Genomic DNA, 18,183 nt, shown 5'->3' with positions numbered 1-18,183 from the left:
CACTTACATACACACACACTCGTGCTCTGATGCTCAGACCTCACTCTGCTTCAACACAATCTCACAGCGCTGACAGACCCGATGTGATAGCTGCCAAAACACAGCTGACTCCAAAAGAACTGCGTCCCAGAGTGTGTGGGAACACACGCCTGCTTTTGGAGAAAAAGATTAAAAATCCCCCATAAGGCAAAATGAAAGGAAATAAAAAACATAAAAGTATCTTACTACTGGAAAGACATTTTACAGCACAGAGTAGAATGCATTATAGTTGAGACCAGGCCACAGTAAGCAGAGGATGTTCCAGGAGAAACAAGAAAACATTTCTTCTCATTTTATTAGAAATTAAATACATGCATACGGGGCCAAGATTAAAATATTTAAAAAAAAAAAAACACTTCTGTAAACTTTGACCTCAGCAGACGGTTTCAACTCCACGCTCCTCAGGAACCTCAGGAAACTTTTTTACAGCCCAGCGTTCCCGATGGTGACCTGAACGTGGCACCACCGTCATTCAAACTGACCAATCAAGTTCTCACCAATTCCTCATGCAGTACTCCATCGGAGATGATGGACTCTTACACTAAAAACGCTGAGCAACACAGAAACCTCATCTCAGCTACATGATCCAATCCTGTCAGTCACAGCCCCATTCCTGTGCATGTGTGAGAGGGACGGAATACAGATTGAGGTCAAAGTGAGAGGTTTTTGTTATAAACTGAGTCCTCGCTTCACCAAAACAATTCACAACAACTGTTGGCAGAATCTGGCCATCAAAAAAAATACCTATTATCTTTTCTCTGAATGTAATATTGTCAGATTACAATCATAATAGCAATAGTGCCACTGACAATTAGTCTGCCTTGTCTCTCCTAATTAAGAGCAAATCCCAGTCCTCTGAAACCACGGGTCAGCAAGCGGAGAGGAACGCAAAATGTGTGTGAAGCTAATAGCTGGACGTAGCAGGGATAATGTCACTGGACTGTGAATGTGGAATGACATCAAGTAGAAAGTGTGTGTGTGTGTGTGTGTGTGTGTGTGTGTGTTGTGTGCAATGAGGACACCACCCACCCACATTATTACCCCTCCCTCCCTTTGCTCTCTCTGCGCTGTTGAAGGTCAGGAGACAGCAGTTGGGCGGAGCGCGGCATGGAGCGGGTGGTCGTCTGGAGGCGCGCTCATTAAAACATTCCTGTAATGAAGTTGAAATATATCCCGGGACTTGTGCCACCAATCTGATATTTCCATTTCTTCTGCGTCCTTTTTAACTTTTCCCCTTTAACTGCGCAACACAAGTCATCGCCATCAACCGTGCTGCTAATTAACCTTGTTTTACTTATTTATTTCTTTGTTTTTTGGATCTGGTTTTCAAATCATCGATCCAAACATAGATTCAGCGGAGAGGCATTTCAGAAAAGGAAAGGAATGATGATCAGGTCCCATTGAGTCAGTGAGAATGAGGCCATGTAACTGTGGAAATAAACAAAGGTTGTTATTGAACGTAATCCAAAGGTTTGGGCAATGATAATCTGATAATTATGAAGCAAAATATTCATTCCAGTGATTAATGTTCAACAGGACTGAAGCTGGCTCTTTATATTGTTTATTTCACAATATCTTGGCTACTCAGAAATCCCCAAAAAACATTGAAGGGGCGAAAGTGATTATTTGACTCGAAACCAAAAGAAAAGTCAACCCCTAAATCTTCCTCTTTGATAGTTTACTTTCTTTTGAACAGTGTGCTTATACTCCTCAGTATGACTGTGACAGGTGAGGGGAGATTTGTGTAAATCATTGGAGCAGTTTGAGTGAGGGAGCGGGGACGTCTTGATTGTGCGCCGTGCTGCTGCAAAGACACACACAACATAGTCATGTTTGTATACTGTTGTGCAGCTAAGAGCAGCTTCATTGTGACGCACAGAGGGGAAAGAGTTCTTTTGATTTTTTAGGTCCTCGACATAACGTTACACAGCTTTGTGCTCAGCCACAGACGGGGGGAAAAAAAACTTTGGGGTTCAACATGTTGTCTTACAAACTTGCCTTAATAGATGTGATCCACTACAGGGTAATCACTGAGGCTTCGAGCTGTGGGAGGACACAACAGTGGCTTGGATATTGAGAGGAGGAGGCGTGGGGAGACTCCTGGTGAGAGGAGAGTTTCCCTTGGGATGCGTTCCTTGGTGGACGCAGTGTTTGCCTAAATGAGTGCCCACGAGCCATCGGCGTCGTTGCTTCTCTCATGTCATCTGACATGTTGCTGCCTCTTTTCAAGCTAGAGCATCAACGGCGCCAGAATACCAAATACACCAGCGGAGAAAGACACGAGAGTGTGTCATCCGAGAGAGAATGAGTGACAGCAGTCCCCTGATACCATGGCAACACGTGGAATTGTACCCGATGGCGCCCATGACGAGAATTACAGTATTGCTGCTTTCCAATGCAGCAGCAGGTGAGGGAGAGCAGGGAGTTCTTTGGATGGGGAGGAGTTTGCGAGCTGTACGTATATCTAAGATGTGGAAATTTACACTGAGATTAAATGCAATTCAATCCGGAGAGACGGATATTTGAACAATGCTTTATTATTACAGGCATAAATATTCATATTGCAATGCTGTTTTGGGGTTTGGCCTCCATCCTATCCCCCCCGCCCCCCATTTTGGGAGTCCAGACACTGGTGGTGGTGGTAGAGAATAAGTTGCTCCAATCTCCTGATGTGCCGTTTTTGACGTTTTCCAGCACTGAGCCAGTCGGTTTTTACGGTAACTTCACCCACGTGTGGTCGGCTGGTACTAACCCCCCCCCCCCGATCAGCTGGCCGTGCACCCACAGGGATAGAGAGGAGGCCACCGGGGGAACGGCACAGTTGTCCAGTCTTCCTGACTGAATTTTTTTTGGCTTAGGCTTCATTTCTTATTGTGAATCAATGTGAAGCTTGTTGTTTTGAGTCATTACCACAATTCGGCGATTGGTAGGTTGAAAAGTGCAGCGAACCAACCAAGAGCTGCTTTTTTTTTTTTCAGGAGACATCTAAATTTGTAGCATTTAACAAAAAAATGAGTAACTGTTTTCCAAAGTGAATAAAATACATGAATAAATACAAAATGAAACAATGTCTTCACGTGTGGAGGCTCATCAGATCAATCTCATCAATCTCAACAGGTGTGCGTTGACCTCCTGAATCGAGATATTGCTTCATGGGCCACATTTGAGTGGCCACTACGTAGCGTGCTGCCGGGACGACGTCACATTGCTTTGCTACGGACTCAAGCTCGGACGCCTGGGAATTAAACAACCATTTGTCAATTGGTAGATTTAGATCTCCTACTGTCGTACCCGTAGTCAAGAGAAATATATTGAATTTGAATAAAATGATGGTTTTTGCTTTGCAACCTTGAGGCCAATTGAAAATACTCGAGGAAGAGATAAGCGAACATTTTGTATCAATGCAAGATAAACGGAGTCTGGTGCAAGGGCCGTCTTGGGAAATTCCCGACTCCGTTCTGGCATTGCTTTAATTTCCGTTTAATCCCAGGAGCAGGAGTTTAACGAACCAATTAATTGCTAAATCAGATTTAATTTCCGAAAGCCTTGAAACCTTCTCCGTGTGATGGGTTTTTCCAATGCTCAAGGCTCACATGTTACTGTCCCTCGTTCATTTTAATTGCAAGACCTCCGTTGGAAGCCAACAAGTCCTCGAGTTGTGATCTCCCACGGTGTCCTTCTCCTCCTCATCAACAGCTTTAGTGAAACACGTTCTGCTACATAAGTTAAATATTATCACTTACTTATAGCACTTGAAATAATTGTACTTTGTTGATTCTTTTTGTGCTGGGTCTGTTCCCTCTAGGTTGAATGCACTCATTATAAATCAGCAAGATGAAGAATGTAAATGTAAATATAATATAATTTTTGACACACATGTATATATTGATAAATGTCACTGTCTGGCCCCGAGGACAGCTCGGATTAGCACCGACCACAGGACATGGATCCTCCCTCAGGACAGACTATGCAGCCAGTCCAGTCAGTAATCCCGCTGAGAGTCCCAAAATCCCCCCCCCCCCCCCCCCCCCTCAAGGTCCAAATCTTAGACTATGAAGGTGACATTTGTCCACAGAGAATAAGGGGCTGTACGCACCTCATTACAGAGAAAGCAGGATAAGGCTGGAAAAGCTCTGAGACGTCTGAGCTGGGTGGGGTCACAGGTGGAGCAGCCTGAGCAACTAATGCTGATTTTCTCTTAGTAACCCCCCCCCCCCTGGGATTGCTTAAAATGAAGAAAAAAAACAAAAGGCTCTAAGGACCATGCATGTTGTATCAGATCAAGACACGCAAACCACTTTTTAATGTGCTTTGAGGCGACTTGTTCAGATATTTAGTTTTGGCTCACAATTCTGCAGCCAAAATGTTTCTGTGTGTAGGGACTGAATGGTGTGGAGTTTCATCACTAGGCATGCGACTGGGATTTGGGGAGGACTGGTCTGGCCTAATGGAGAGTCCAAAGTGGAACCAGGCAGACGGGCGACTGCAACAAATAGCGCTGGGAGACCACAGAATGAACATTAACGAGAGAATTGCTTTTGTTGGTCAGAGGTCACTTCCCCCTTCATCTGTTTCCTCCAGGGAATCTCTGGTTACAACACAGGGTTTTCAATGGTGCAGATGAAGGGGCCAGTCCTTAGCAACATCACAGTATATAGTATATATACACGGTATAGTATATACGGATGAACTGATCAGGATGAGGCATATATGAAAATGAAATGATATGCTCAAGAGGGAAGAAGCTGTGTGAAGTCTAATCTCACCTGGAGCCCTGACCCTTACCGAGGACCCGGGAGATCACCGCTCATGCAGCAGGGTGTTGGACAGACGGAGAACAGGTTTGGTCTTCTGGACACAGAAAATCCAGCAGGAACAACCCTCCTCCGAGGAAAGGATGGGGGGGGGGGGCATTTTAAGTGGAAGTCGTACAGAGTAAAGCCAGTCTTATGCTTGGGGGGCAATTAGAGTCAAAGCAATTACTAAATCAAAAATGAGATTAAGAAGGGGTCTGACGACTCTTTGCCCATCTGTCTCATCCCATGAGGAAGTGAACATGAGAGAGGTTGTTGATAACAGCTGAGATGTGGAGTGAAAACAATATCTGTTCATTTGAAAGTGAAAATCTATGTTAATCAACTGCTATGTGATTTGAATGTATTTGTACTAGCGCTTATGTTCAAGGGGAATTACTTCCATGAAGTGCTGTTAACGGATCAGGATCACTGTAAGCCTCACTGCATGGATGGGACAAGGCAATTAATTATCCTCGTTGAAGTTCACATCTTTTAAAAAAAAAAACTGTTGAAGCTTGCACAACACATTTTAAATATTCATTTTCGTCAATTGTTACAAGAAATGAATTGTACCAAACAACAGCTTTGTTGCATTTGAACAGATGCCTTAGAAACCCCATTTATTATTTTAGGGACAACCTGTTGAGAAATGGGATCTCAGGGAATCTCTCATTTTGGACAACATATGCCTCATCTTTACACATAAACTCTCATCCCTGTTGTACTCGGAGTTACGATTTAATGAAGTTGGTCAAGACAAGACAAGGCCTTTTTTGGAGGACGGATTAGATTTGGATTAGCTATGTCTGCAAATATCTGTCAACTCCAAGTCTACTGTCTCAGATTAATGCTAGCCCTTCCTATCGGATTAGGCTTAAAGGTTTTGGACAATGTGGAATAAGAGAGGGCCAGAGAGGAAGGCAATTGTCTCATTAAACCCTAAAACACATTTGACCACAGTAGCAATGAGTATTTCCCAGTTTTCTTCTTTCACTGGTTTGTGTGCTAGATTTCAGCGATGATAGCTATGATATTATCGAGATCTCTCTATATATAGGTAGAAAAATCAGCCCTTTACTGTATCTAAACATAAATACCTTCTCTATTGAAACTTTTTGCTGCATTGCAATTGTACTTGCATTCAATGTTTTTTAACCTTTTATTTACCTATAGGATTTTATTTAGATTGTCAAAGTTGTGCACAAAAAGACTTAAAATTCAGTTTGGTAGCAATGTGTTGTCTGAGCTTAAATATGAGCTCACATTTATGAAAAGGTCCAATTTAAAACAAAGGAACAAAAGCCCATGATCCTTGCAAAGTGCATTAATATACATAACGGGTGTCAAATTCTCAGCAGGATTCAACAAATGTCAGTGAGAACGTCTCAGCAGGGTCTATTTCAGTCCAAGAAATTACTTTAAGACCCTGAATTTCTCTTTTTACGTTTCGCCCCTCTGCACAACTGTAAGCTGAGGCTTGCAGCATGTAGCTGAGATATTTCTACTTTGACCTCAGCATATGGCACCCCCTGCTCTACTTCATCCTTTCTTTGAGTTGTAAATTGTATGGTTAATGTCACACAAAGGCAGAATTATCAACCTCAGGGGGGGTCCAAAGAGGCCTGTTTGGCAGTAATTCCCGCGAGCACAGACCAACAGAGGTGTGACTCCCGTGATGCATGAGTGACATCTTGTTAGAATGAAACATTCTCAGTGACATCGTTACGAGGTGATTGTTTTCATCCCGCTGCCAAGTAGCCGTGTTGAAGTCGCTTCATGTTCGGGGAAGCCAGGTGTCTTATTTTGCACGTCTTCTCACCCTTAGAACAACAGCAGCATCCCTCACGGCAGCCTGGGGGGACGCACACTAACAGCAATTCCCCCAATGGGAGCCTAGCAATTACAGCAACCCTCCTCTACCCCTGTAATTGCAGAGGGTGCTGCTTTGTGAGTGATCAGACTACTACACCAGGGAGACTGGCTTCATCACCTCTGGCAGCCCGAGGTAAATGAGGGTGTTTTGCCGGTAGAGTTAAATAAAGGTTGTTTGTTAATAGAGTGATTCAAATCTCGCTTCAACCATAACCTTTTTTTGCGATGCGGGTAGTCAGGGGCAGGTCGCTCCATTCGAACCGTCCTTGAAACATGACGATATCGACGGAATCACAGACGCTTTTGGCATTGAAGTAAATATATATATATATATATATATATATATATATATATATATATATATATATATATATATACATGTATATATACGTATATATACGTGCAACAGGATTTTGTATCACCAGCAACGTAATGAGTGTAATTACTTCTGCTTCAGGTCACGGCTTCAGCACACAAACAGGGAAAAAAGTAGCTCCAGTTCACACACGGATAAACACATTAAAACAGCAGCTTGAAACCTGATCACACTTCATTTTTTTTGGGGGGGGGGGGGGGGGGGGATTGGGGAGGATTCAGTGTCACGCAGGGACATAAAAAAGAATGCCAGTGTTTTCATGTCTCGTCCTTCCAAATGAGAAACATGAGACTTTGTTGTGTGTTTCTGGGGGTCATAGCAACAAAACCCACTCATCGGCGGCAGCAGGGGGGCTGAGACAGCATAAAGAATAGCAGTGCTGTGCTAATTAGACAGTTGAGGGTGAATTAGACGCAGCAGTACACCTTTGCAGGACTCTATAAAGGGGAGATGGGGGTTGTGCATTAATGAGTAACACAAGTATAACATTTTAAGAAAGTGAAATTGAGTACATTATAAAACATAGTAATGTAAGCGACTGTTGGGGATTTTGGTAAAACATATTTATTTCTTACTTCATAAAAATGACATGATTGCATCTCTTAATTACCTTTTCAATGTTCGTAAAGCGTTAACAGTTAACGGTTATCATTTTGGAATGATGACTGTTCAAAGATGTTTGTCTATAAAGGTTGAATAAAACTCAACCATACATTAAAGTAAATTGAAGCCTACTGTTGGTTTATTCAAAATCTTCTCATCTATGACTGAATGGTGATACAAAGAGGCTTATTTTTCGGTTGGTTTATCATTGCTACGGGCAGCATTAACACGTTTAGTATCACCTGTGGTAAAAAAATAAAAATAAAAAAAACCTGGACGAGATGATCAATGAGAGCCATTTCAGAGCAGATCAATGCGTGCGATTAAGACGTGTGAATCGTTTTCTTTTTTGGAAAGAGCAATAAAGGACAGACGTTGTGGCGCCTGTGCGCCAGGTTTTTGGAAAGAAACCTCCCTAAAGCATCGAGGCAAGACCCTCTACTGGTGCCTGATCAGAGTTCCTTTGTAGAATTGGTATAAATAGTGGTTAAGTCAGAACATTACAGTGTAAACGTACCTTATTATATTAATTTGAAGTTGGCTCCGAGGTGAACCATGAAGTTACTACCATTAGTGGATCCATAATTTATTGCAGTGCTCGAGAGATCAAGGCAGTGCCATCACTCAGGTCTAATTGACATGATGAGGAGCTATTACAGTATTGATCCACCTGGCAAGTGGCACTGGATCAGCTGAGGCCAGTATTGACCTGACTAAGTGGGTCCATGGACCTGCGAGGGTCAGGCAAATGTTAACGGGACATTACCAGTGGTTTGTGAGGTCAGATCTCGTCCAGTTTAAGGTGATGCAAAAACAATAAGAATTTGGATAAGTAAAAGAGTTACAAGTGGTAAAACATCCTGAAGGATGCTGACCCTCATAATACCCGTATCAACATTGTGCTTTTTTGTAAAAATGTTCACAGAAGTGTGTGTCGTGAATCTTGAATGAACCTGGTCAGGCAACTAAGTGAGTTAATATCTATAACAATAAATTATCATAAAATAGGCTTCTAAACTTTTTACACAGCCACCAAATAATGTACAAACACGGTATAGCAATATCTCCAGAGGGAAAACACAGACAAGGGACCGGCATGAGTCTTTGGTTATCTTCTCAATCCCAGCCAAAGTCCTGGCCCGTCATCCGGTAAAATTTACTGTTAAAGGGTTTATAAAAGTCCCGCAGCCTCTGCACCACCTTTGGGTCAATATTGGGATGGGTCCTGCCTTTGGTTTTTCCCAGGCAGTGGGGCTTGCTGTTCCACTCAGGTCTCTTAAGGCAGGGGAATCCCTTTGCTGGGTTAAAGTGAAAATGATTCTTTGTGACCGCCCTCCTGAGCCCGAGAAAGTCCTGGACGCGCGCCATCTCACCTGCCGGGTCGCTGATCAGGCGCTCGCCGCTGACAAACAGCAGCTGCTCGGTGGGGAAGTACTGCAGCCAGCGCTCCAGGTGCTTGGCGTACATGCCGATCTGAACGGCGCTCCACGTGGTGTCGATCAGACCCGCCGACGCGTTCTTGAAGGCCAGGCTCTCGAAGGACGGGATGTCGGGCTTTTTGGAGCGAGTCTGGGTGTAGTCCGAGATGGCCCGGGTGACAGGATCCCGGACAACTACAATAAGCTTTGTGTCTGCAGACATGGTGTAGATCCTCGCAGGGACCTCCTTGGTGACGTAGTAGCTGGGGGTCTTCTCCATGGTCAATTGGCCCTCTGCTGACTTGGGCATCAATTCCCTAAAAGAGGACACAAACACACTGATTCATATTTGCTCCGATGCTTTTATTTGAAACACAAAGTAAATCTGTACCATTGTCTATTCTGTCCTTTTAAAACAACTTATAGCCCCCCCCACGTACTGGAGAGTGAGATAGACACTGACACAGTAGCTCCATGGCAGGTTTAAAGTGCTGTCAGGCAAGAGCAATCACCACCAAGAAGGCAATCGTGGACTCCATGATCGACATGAACCTGTGAGTCTGTGAGTGTACCTAAGGTGACAGGAGCTGTAAAGCAGGAGTCCGATCAATCATCTGTGATTGCGTGTGAGCACAATGCACACACCGTGACAGGTTCTAAATACAACCCCCCCCCCCAAAACAAACTACCTTAAGACCCCAATCCTCTTCTAATCCTCACATTGAAATATTCCACACCTTCATTACATTATACAAAGAACGGTTTAACTGTGAAAAGGCGGCATTGTGCCTCGTGCCGAGACAGACGACCAGGAGTGCACCTTTCTTCTCATGACGGGAAGTGTTTGGTAAAATGGGAAGGTTTGGAGGAGCCTCGCATTCCTCAGGAGAAAATGCAGCTGTCTATTCCCATAATTCCATATTCTTGTTCACCCTGGGTGGCTCTGGTGGATCATAATATAGCCTGTTAACTGCATCTCTGACTGGATAATGGCTAAAGTGAGCCAAGGGGGATTAGGACTAAGCCAAACACGCTGGAGCATTAGAGGATGGTTGACTGCCTTGTTGGCTGGTTACGTGGCTGGGTTTTTTTTGAAGAGAGAAGGAGAAAGGTACAGAGATATGTAGCCACGACAAGGATACTTCATCCAAGAAGATCTATCAGTGATGGACCCAACAAGCCAAACGAAGCCAAGACTCACTCAGCAACACTGTATGGGCTCAGAAGGTTGTGTTGCAAACTGCATTTTAGATGAAAATGTTCATCATCCAACCAATAAGTAACCATGTAGAATGCGTTATTCAATAAAATAAAACACAGACAACAAAGAATCTGGCAGGGACCAGAATGAACCGTTTCCACCTTCACACGCTGTAGCATTTATTACATCTGCATTCGATCTGTCTGAGGTGTTTGTGTATTTACCTTTCTACAGTACACATGGATAAAAAAAACATGGAAATAAAACTACAAACTCCACAGTAGTTACGAACATGTCCCCAATTGTTATACTGAATGTGAACAATTAAAGCAATAAGAATAATAAAATAAAGATACAATATCTTCTTCAGGGCCGATGCTTGAGAATACATCATCACTCCAATGTATATTTTCTACTCATATCAAAAGATGATCAAAGAGGTGTAATGTTCATATGCATCAAAGTAATATTTTGCTCCCTGTTATATTCAGAATAGATCAGAAAAGATTAAAGAAACACCTTGAAAGCAAGAACAGTGTCAGATGTCTTCTTTCCAGCTATATAAGAGGATTGAAATAAATATATTTGTGTGATGTTCGGTGTTAACCCCCCCCCCCAACAGCCTCATTATGGTTTAAGTCAGTCAAATGTAAGTCTTGGTAAGATTCTCATGTTGTAATTGTGAGCGGTTGACCTAAATCAAACAAACAGGAAAGCAGAGCGTCAAAGCGATTGCAATCGTTATGAACCGTCCTTTTATGTCTGTCCCCAAATCCAGCAGCTTTCATGTTATACATGTATGCCTCGGAAAACCGCTTAGCTTTAGCCATTATGGGAAACGTAGGCCTCACATATTCCTTGTTGGTGATATGCAACAATAAAAAAGTTGTCCTCTTTCTTTTGCAATTATGAAAGCTAAAGTCCTCTGCTCTTTCTCTTCAATGGGGGCCCTGGGTCTCAGACATTCACTCCACGTTTCACTCCGCGAGTAAAACAGGTGTGGAAGAAACAAACAAATCCATCCGAAAGCCTCCCAGCATTGTCGGAATCTCGCGCCGTGGGCCCTCCCTGGAGCTTCAAGGGACACAAAAACGTACTACTGTACACATCAAGCGCCGCCCCCCCCCCTCAGTCCTCGAGCAAAACAGTCTGTGTGAGAAGTACATGTTTTATTCATCTTAGCAGAGATAGAGAAGGGAGTGAGAGAGTGGCCTGAGGGGGGGCAGATATAGCAAGCTTTCACAATTTGTTCTGCTTAATAAACAATGTCGCCGGCAACCAATAGCTTTCAGAGCATCCCCATTCATCAATCAGCTACGCGGAGGCCTCGTCATTCAGCTTCAAGGCATTCAAAGACTAAACAGTCGCCTTTTAGAAGTGAGCGACAGCGCGCTGACTTTTGCCCCTTTGTGAATTTTTTTGCGGGTTTCTATTTGACTTCATGGAGCTAAAAAAAAAAGAAAAAGAGTGACTCCACATCATAACATCTGAGTAGGTCGTCAAGTCATAAAGCCAGGGGGTCTGTGCTTTAAAGAGTTTCCATATATAAATTGGTGCACTGAAGGTGCGTCTATATTGATGGCACACACAAACATCCTCTGCCCTCTAGCCCGTCCTGTTAAACTCGCAGGAGAGCGGCAGGGGTTGAGCCGATAGCGGAGGACTGAGATAAAGCGAGAGAGGAAGGCGCGGAAGGTGCAAAGAGAGGATTAGATGGAATCAGGTGGTGCACCGGGTTGGAGGATGGAGTCGACCCTTGGTGACCTGGACTCCTGAGTCCATGTTGTAAGACAGGGGAAGCTCTGGAGGCTGCGTCTGCCTGTTCCTGCAGCAGTAGTGGCAGATAAGCCACCCGTACAGCAGCCTGCAGACTGATATTAATCCAGGAGTGGCGTGTTGCATAAGTGTTGTGTCTGCTGGGCAGTCAGGTGTGTCCATTAAACAGGCTTACGGGCAGATAGTGTTTGAAGGCTGGTGCCGTGTTTACATTCAACGCTATCAGGAGGCAGGTCCAAAGGTTTGGGATTCCGCAAGTCGCTGTGTGCGGCTGCTGGATGATGCCCTCGCCTGCTGAGTGCGGAAAACTCGGACTCACACATTTTGTATCCGGCGGTATTCTGCTCGACTGACTCCAACTGCAGCCCGATGTTTCTGCCTTTCACCGGGAAGAAGAAAAAAAATGGTGCATTATCTAATGCCACGATGAGCCCGAATCTCGCACGGCAGGGGTTGAGCTACTGTGGGAATCGTTTTCAAAGACAGGATGAGAGGTGGTGGTATGCAGCCACTTAGAAGGAGATGACTACCTCACAGATACATCAAGAAAGAAAGCTTCTCATGTTATCATGCGTGTGAAAGTCACTGCCGTTTTGCTCGGGACCTTCGGCGCTCGCTATCTCAGCGGCATTCCTGAACAACAGTGATAGCGCAAAGCGCACCCTTTTTCCCATCCGCCAATAACTGTCCGTATGCAGAACTCAGGGCCACCTGGCTGTGTGAGGGGAGACAGGCCCAGTCTGATAGAAAGAAGAAGAAGGGAGGGAGGAACAGGGCATGCGGTGTTTTGGCTTCACACACACACACAAATGTCAGCCTCAAAAACTGAAGCCAGCAGAAAATCACTGGATGTTTTTACTCACAAAATCAATTTGGGTTGGTTTGTAGCATTTGATTGAACAAGCTGTTAACAAATTCATATTTTCAGAGAACATATGGAGGTGTTAAGCAAAGCAGAGCAGGAGAGTTGACTCCACCAGGTGTTTTTTGTAAATGAATTAATTTAATCTTTGACTTGAAATTAAGGACAAAACCTACGGAAGCCTGGCACACGAGGGCAAAGTGTTGTTTATTCAAACAAAAACATTGTCCTTGGGTTTAAAACATAAGTAATAGCGCGTAAGTAAGCATAGCACGAGTTTAAAATGTTTGGGCTTTTTAAACCACTTTGTTTCACTCACAGCATTTTGTTTCTGAGAGGCTTCATAAAATGCTTGTGTTTTGACACCCTGCAAAAAAAAAAAAAAAAAAAACAGGCTTGACTCTGACCAAACTGTCGGTCGGAAGGCGAGTTGAATTACGACGTTGTAGGTGCCAAGTTCGGTTAAGAAGGAAATAAAATATAATATAATAAAAAATGTTTAATACAGGCAACAATGCCATGTTAATATATCAGTAAAGAGCAAAGCAATAGTGTTGGAAAAGGTGAGAAGGAAGGATAAATATGGGCATTGTTGGAAACATTCCCAAATACAGTAATTGTTTCCATATAATGGGGCAAAGAACCCCCTTGTGTTTGCATATACAACGTAACGTAATTTCCTGTAAGAAACACGCTGGCCTGGGAGCATCGGCAGAAGCAAACAACACATCCGAGATGCAAACCAAAGACGGATGAGGCAGAGTGGTGCTTTCTCGTGGTTGTTGTCAGCGAGCCTCTACAGTGTAGAGAAAGACCGAAACAGGAAACATCACATTCCCTCTGAAGATAGTACAAAAGAGAGCGATGAGTCAACAACTCAAGGGGATATAATGGAGTGAGAATGTTTTGTTTCTGTGTTTCCAGAGTGCTGAAGTAAGTGCTGTGGTTTGACAAATTGCCTCAAGCTGAAGCCCAGGGGGCTGCTGCGGCAAATTAAACCTTCAATCTCTTCAATGGGGAGGAAAAGGTGCACATTACCGCTAATGAAGCTCCAGTGGACTTTTCGGAACGCCATAATCATTTATTGAACAAAAAACAAACATTTAACTTTTAGAGTGCGGGTTTTTATGAGTGGAGCGGAAATATTTTAGAAATGTTTCGAAAACAACACCTTTGAAGCTTTGCGTTATCAGTGCAGTATCCCCTTCCTTCCCTGTCAGTGTGCTGACGGCATGTGGGATGTAGCTTCACTTCACCGATCCCCTCGTGTCCTTCCAAAGAGCAGCAAGTGTCGAGCGAGCAAAAATTCCAGTCCGGTGGACTCAAAACAGACCTTCTCTCTGGCAAAACATAACGATTCCAGACAGAAAATGGATGAAAGTCAACTTTTAGGCTCGAAGCGATGTTTTGGGGGTCTTTTCTTGGGCAGGTTCCAATGAATGCTCCTTCTGATGGACCCCTGCCGGGCTTCGTCAAAGGGCACTTTCACCCTTCTGAGCACATTTGCATACAAAGTGAAGGCAGAGAAAACATGTTTCACACTAATTGTCTGCTCTTTTATTGTCGGGGTTAATGCAGACCTCAGGGGGTTCTCCAGCATCTCCTTTCATTGAGCTCAATAATACTGTTGCTATTTCTAAAGCCTCACTTTAAATTTACTGCCCTCTATCTGCCACTGGCCTGCAGTAAGCCTCCCTGGGGTTTTAAGAAGGATTAGACCGTCTTCACTGACTCCCTTAGTCAGTTAGTAAGAAGGCCACTCATTGTTCTACGGATGGAGCCTCAAGAGGGAGAAGAAACAATCTCAGCAATTAAGTCACATCTACAGTGTATCAGTCAGAAGTCCTTGATGGGGGCGGGCATTCAGCGGATTAATAAGACATACGGGAGGAGGTTGGTGGCGTTATTACAGAAAGGAGGGGGGGAGGGGGGCTGAGGACTTGCCTTCCGCGTGAGAGGGCCTGCGTCTCTGCTGCTGCCGCTGGGTGCTGTAATGTGGTTTGTGGCCATGCTGGGTCGAGGGGGGCCCTCTGCTATGCGGGGGCCTCCAGCAGGATGGAAACACCAATCACAGTAGATAAATGGTCGTGAGCACAACTCAATGCCACCGCGGGAGCTGATAAGCCCACCCGGCGGACCGCTCTTCTCCCCCAAGGTACCGGACGCCATTGGTCCGGGTGCAACGGTGTGAAACATGCAGGGGGAGGGAGGGGGGGGGTCAAGGCTTTTTTGCTTTTAGCTTATTTTTAAGACCAACTTATGAGTGTACGGGGCGTAAAGCTGAGAAAAGCCTGCTAAAAAAAAATGCTAAAATGCCACGTAAAAAACGATGGATCACGGTTGAGTTGATGTCATGGTGTTTTGCAGTATGGGGTCAAACTGTGCCAAGTCAGGCCAAGTTGTTTTAATTAGCCACATCACCTCTCCAGGAAAGAAGCTTGACTCAGCTCCCAAGATGAATCAGTTTTCCACATCCACAAGCCGCCACTGTGAAAAGCTCGTCGGCATGTCTCAATTATAGCAGCCACTTGATGGCCTCTGCTTCCCTTTTGACATTACTCATGGTTAAGGCGCACCACTCATTCAGCATGTGTGGATCCTAAAAAACGACGTGATAGTAAAAAATAAAAAAAAGTCTCCAAACGTGGGACGGTTTCAATTTGTTCTCGTTGCTCAGTCTGTGGAGACGGACAAAAGACGCCTCTCCACACACTGGTCATCCGAAAAATTTCCCGAACCTGTCCGGAAATTGAAGGAGCTTAGGCGAGAAGTCCTTTGAACAATGCTTCGCCCGTTGTAGCCTTCACGGAGCCCGCTCGGAAACGTCTCGATCCTTTGACATCGCCCTTTAATCCCTGGTCTCAGTCAAATGGCCACTTGGGGCAGGGCACCTCTTATTATCTCTTACTAACAAATACGTTGCTCTGATGCAAGCCATTACATGTCCAACCATTTCCAGGAACTATTTGGATACATAGACAAAGATCAATAATTTCCACGAATATGTGTGTGTTTGTGATATACTTCCAGTGTGTGTAGAACTACGTTGTGTAACTGTGCAGCTGAGTTAAACAATAAAGTGCTCCCCTTATTAAGATCATGAGCACAGTGGCCGTGACAGAGAATACAATTAAAATGTTACGTCTGACGCTGGCAATGTAAGCAGCCTCAGGTCCTGAGTTTCTGCCTTTGACGTTGCGGCCTGTTTGGATTGAAGATCAAAGCCAATAAATGCCATTGAGTAAGCACCCTGGATCTCTTGATATCACGCTGCTGGATGTTCAGGGACCAAGGCGTGATGTAACTTGCTGACAACAAACTATGAAACCAGTGTTGTTTCTTTCTTTGATTGGGTGGTGGTGGGGGGGGGGGGGGGGGGGGTCTCCTGTCAGAAAACCACCTCATGTCTAAATCCAAGGACGGGAGTAGAGACATTCCCGGAACACCGAGGGGATGAAGGTCACGCAAACAAGCAGGAAATCAATAGTGTTTTGCAGATGGACATGAGAAAAGTTGCCTGAAGTTTTAGTCTCATTTGAAATGTGGGTATGTGCATGTGACTTAGGGTTGTTGCAAAAAAAAAATATTTGGTTTCTGCTCTTTATAAGCTTTATATATGGACATAAATCCCTGCAAACATCAAGCTTCACTAAAAAAACCCGCATTCATCTACCAAGTAATGCCTTTATTTAATAGCATTTCACGGTGAATAATCCTTTCATCTTCTCCACTTTGTTGATGCTTTTTCATCTTCTTCATCTAACTGAAACTGGACTTTATTGAACCAGTACAGCTGCGGATCGGTGAGTGCGTACCTGTACCACTCCAGTCCCCTGTCGTAGTTGCGGTCGAAGAAGTGCGGCTCCGCGCCCACGGCTCGGATGTCCGGATGCAGGCGCAGGAACTCCAGCAGCGCGCGGGTTCCTCCTTTCTTCACCCCGATGATGATCGCCTGCGGGAACTTTTTACTTTCCGACTCATTGAGGAAAGCCGACATGGCGTTATCCTCCGACGCCTTCGCCTCGCCTCTAATTTCGTCCCACTCCTCTCCTCTGCTGTCCAAATCGTTCTCGTTATTCAGCAAGTCCCTGGAAGCCCCGAGAGAGGACTCCCGGGCGGCGTCAACTTGGGAGTCGTTGCGGTGTCTCTTCGCCGAGCCGTACCTCGGGTTTGGCATCGTGGAGCAGTAGCCGACACAACAATAAATCATGTACACCCAAAGAGACAGCATTATGCAGAAGACAAAGAGTTTGTTTTTCACGTGGGGTGATGGCACAACATTTAGATTGTGTACAATCGGACTATATTCCATAGGACCACTGTGGAAAAGTTATACTCCGGTTAACAGGCATTTTGGCAAAGGCTCCTCACTCCTCTGCCATGACTGAGATCCCGGGGAGCCGGTGCCCAAAGCACAAAGTATAGCCGACATCTGCTTGGAAGAAATGATGGATGTCTTTTATTCTTGATTTAAAAAAAATAAAATAAAAATGTGGAAAAGCAGTAAATAAAAGGTAAAATATGCAATCAGAATATTGCCAGGTGAGCGATGACGCACATCAGGGACTGAGTTGGTCTCCCATCACTTGCTTTCAGTGTGTGAGCGCGCACACAGGCAGCACCAAGTTATCAAGGCAACAGCATCAAGCCCGCCAGAGTATCAGAATCCTGCTTCCGGTATGGCCTTTCTAAGTAAAATCTGGTTAGGCTCTGTTTAGGAAAACACTCTCACCACGTTGGGTTAACGTGAGTTGGGTATATCCGTTCTGTTCGCTATTTGTACTACGTTTAATTGTGAATTCACAGTTTTTAAAACTGTTTTATATATCTTGCATATTGTTGGTCTTTTTTCGACCCCTGTGGGTTACTCTTGCAGTGATTTGCTGGACTGTGCAAAATTTCTCACTAGCATCACTTTTATTTTGAAATTCTGTTCTGTCTCTTTCCTCTTCATGAACACTACTGTAACTGTCAGAAACACCGTCGGACCGATGCCCACCAGGGGAGTGTGACAATCTCTTCAATCTGAGCAGTACAGCCTTTTATGTCAAACACCGGATAACAGTACGAAAAGGGTCCAATTAATATTGAAATCATGGTTCGCTTTGATTTCGCAATTTTGATGGCGAAAGCATTTCAAATGTTGATTTGATTATTAGATAGGGAGCAAAAGAGGTAAAACATTTTTCTTGTTACAGTATCTGTATAATTTATCAGCAAAAACACAAAAGCAATCATCC

The 18,183-nt window shown here is 44.4% G+C and overlaps 1 protein-coding gene across 1 annotated transcript; it reads right to left on the bottom strand.

The window, feature by feature from the left end:
* Nucleotides 1-7,285: 7,285 nt before the first annotated feature.
* hs3st3b1a (heparan sulfate (glucosamine) 3-O-sulfotransferase 3B1a) lies at nucleotides 7,286-17,598 on the bottom strand. The gene is made up of 2 exons (XM_037477029.2): nucleotides 16,759-17,598; nucleotides 7,286-9,421 (listed from the first exon to the last, which is right to left on the bottom strand). Exons 1-2 carry the CDS (start codon nucleotides 17,253-17,255, stop codon nucleotides 8,803-8,805), a joined length of 1,116 nt encoding a protein of 371 aa, XP_037332926.2. The 5' UTR covers nucleotides 17,256-17,598; the 3' UTR covers nucleotides 7,286-8,802.
* Nucleotides 17,599-18,183: the final 585 nt, after the last annotated feature.

This window comes from Pungitius pungitius, chromosome 12 (assembly GCF_949316345.1).
Source record: "Pungitius pungitius chromosome 12, fPunPun2.1, whole genome shotgun sequence".
Lineage (NCBI taxonomy): Eukaryota > Metazoa > Chordata > Actinopteri > Perciformes > Gasterosteidae > Pungitius > Pungitius pungitius.
This window is presented reverse-complemented; position numbering and strand designations above follow the sequence as displayed.

Coding starts and splice junctions, on each gene's coding strand:
- hs3st3b1a (XM_037477029.2), bottom strand. CDS start 17,255: ATGGAATATAGTCCGATTGTACACAATCTAAATGTTGTGCCATCACCC. Junction 9,422..16,758: donor AGGGGACTGGAGTGGTACAG/GTACGCACTCAC, acceptor GTCCTCTTTTAG/GGAATTGATGCCCAAGTCAG.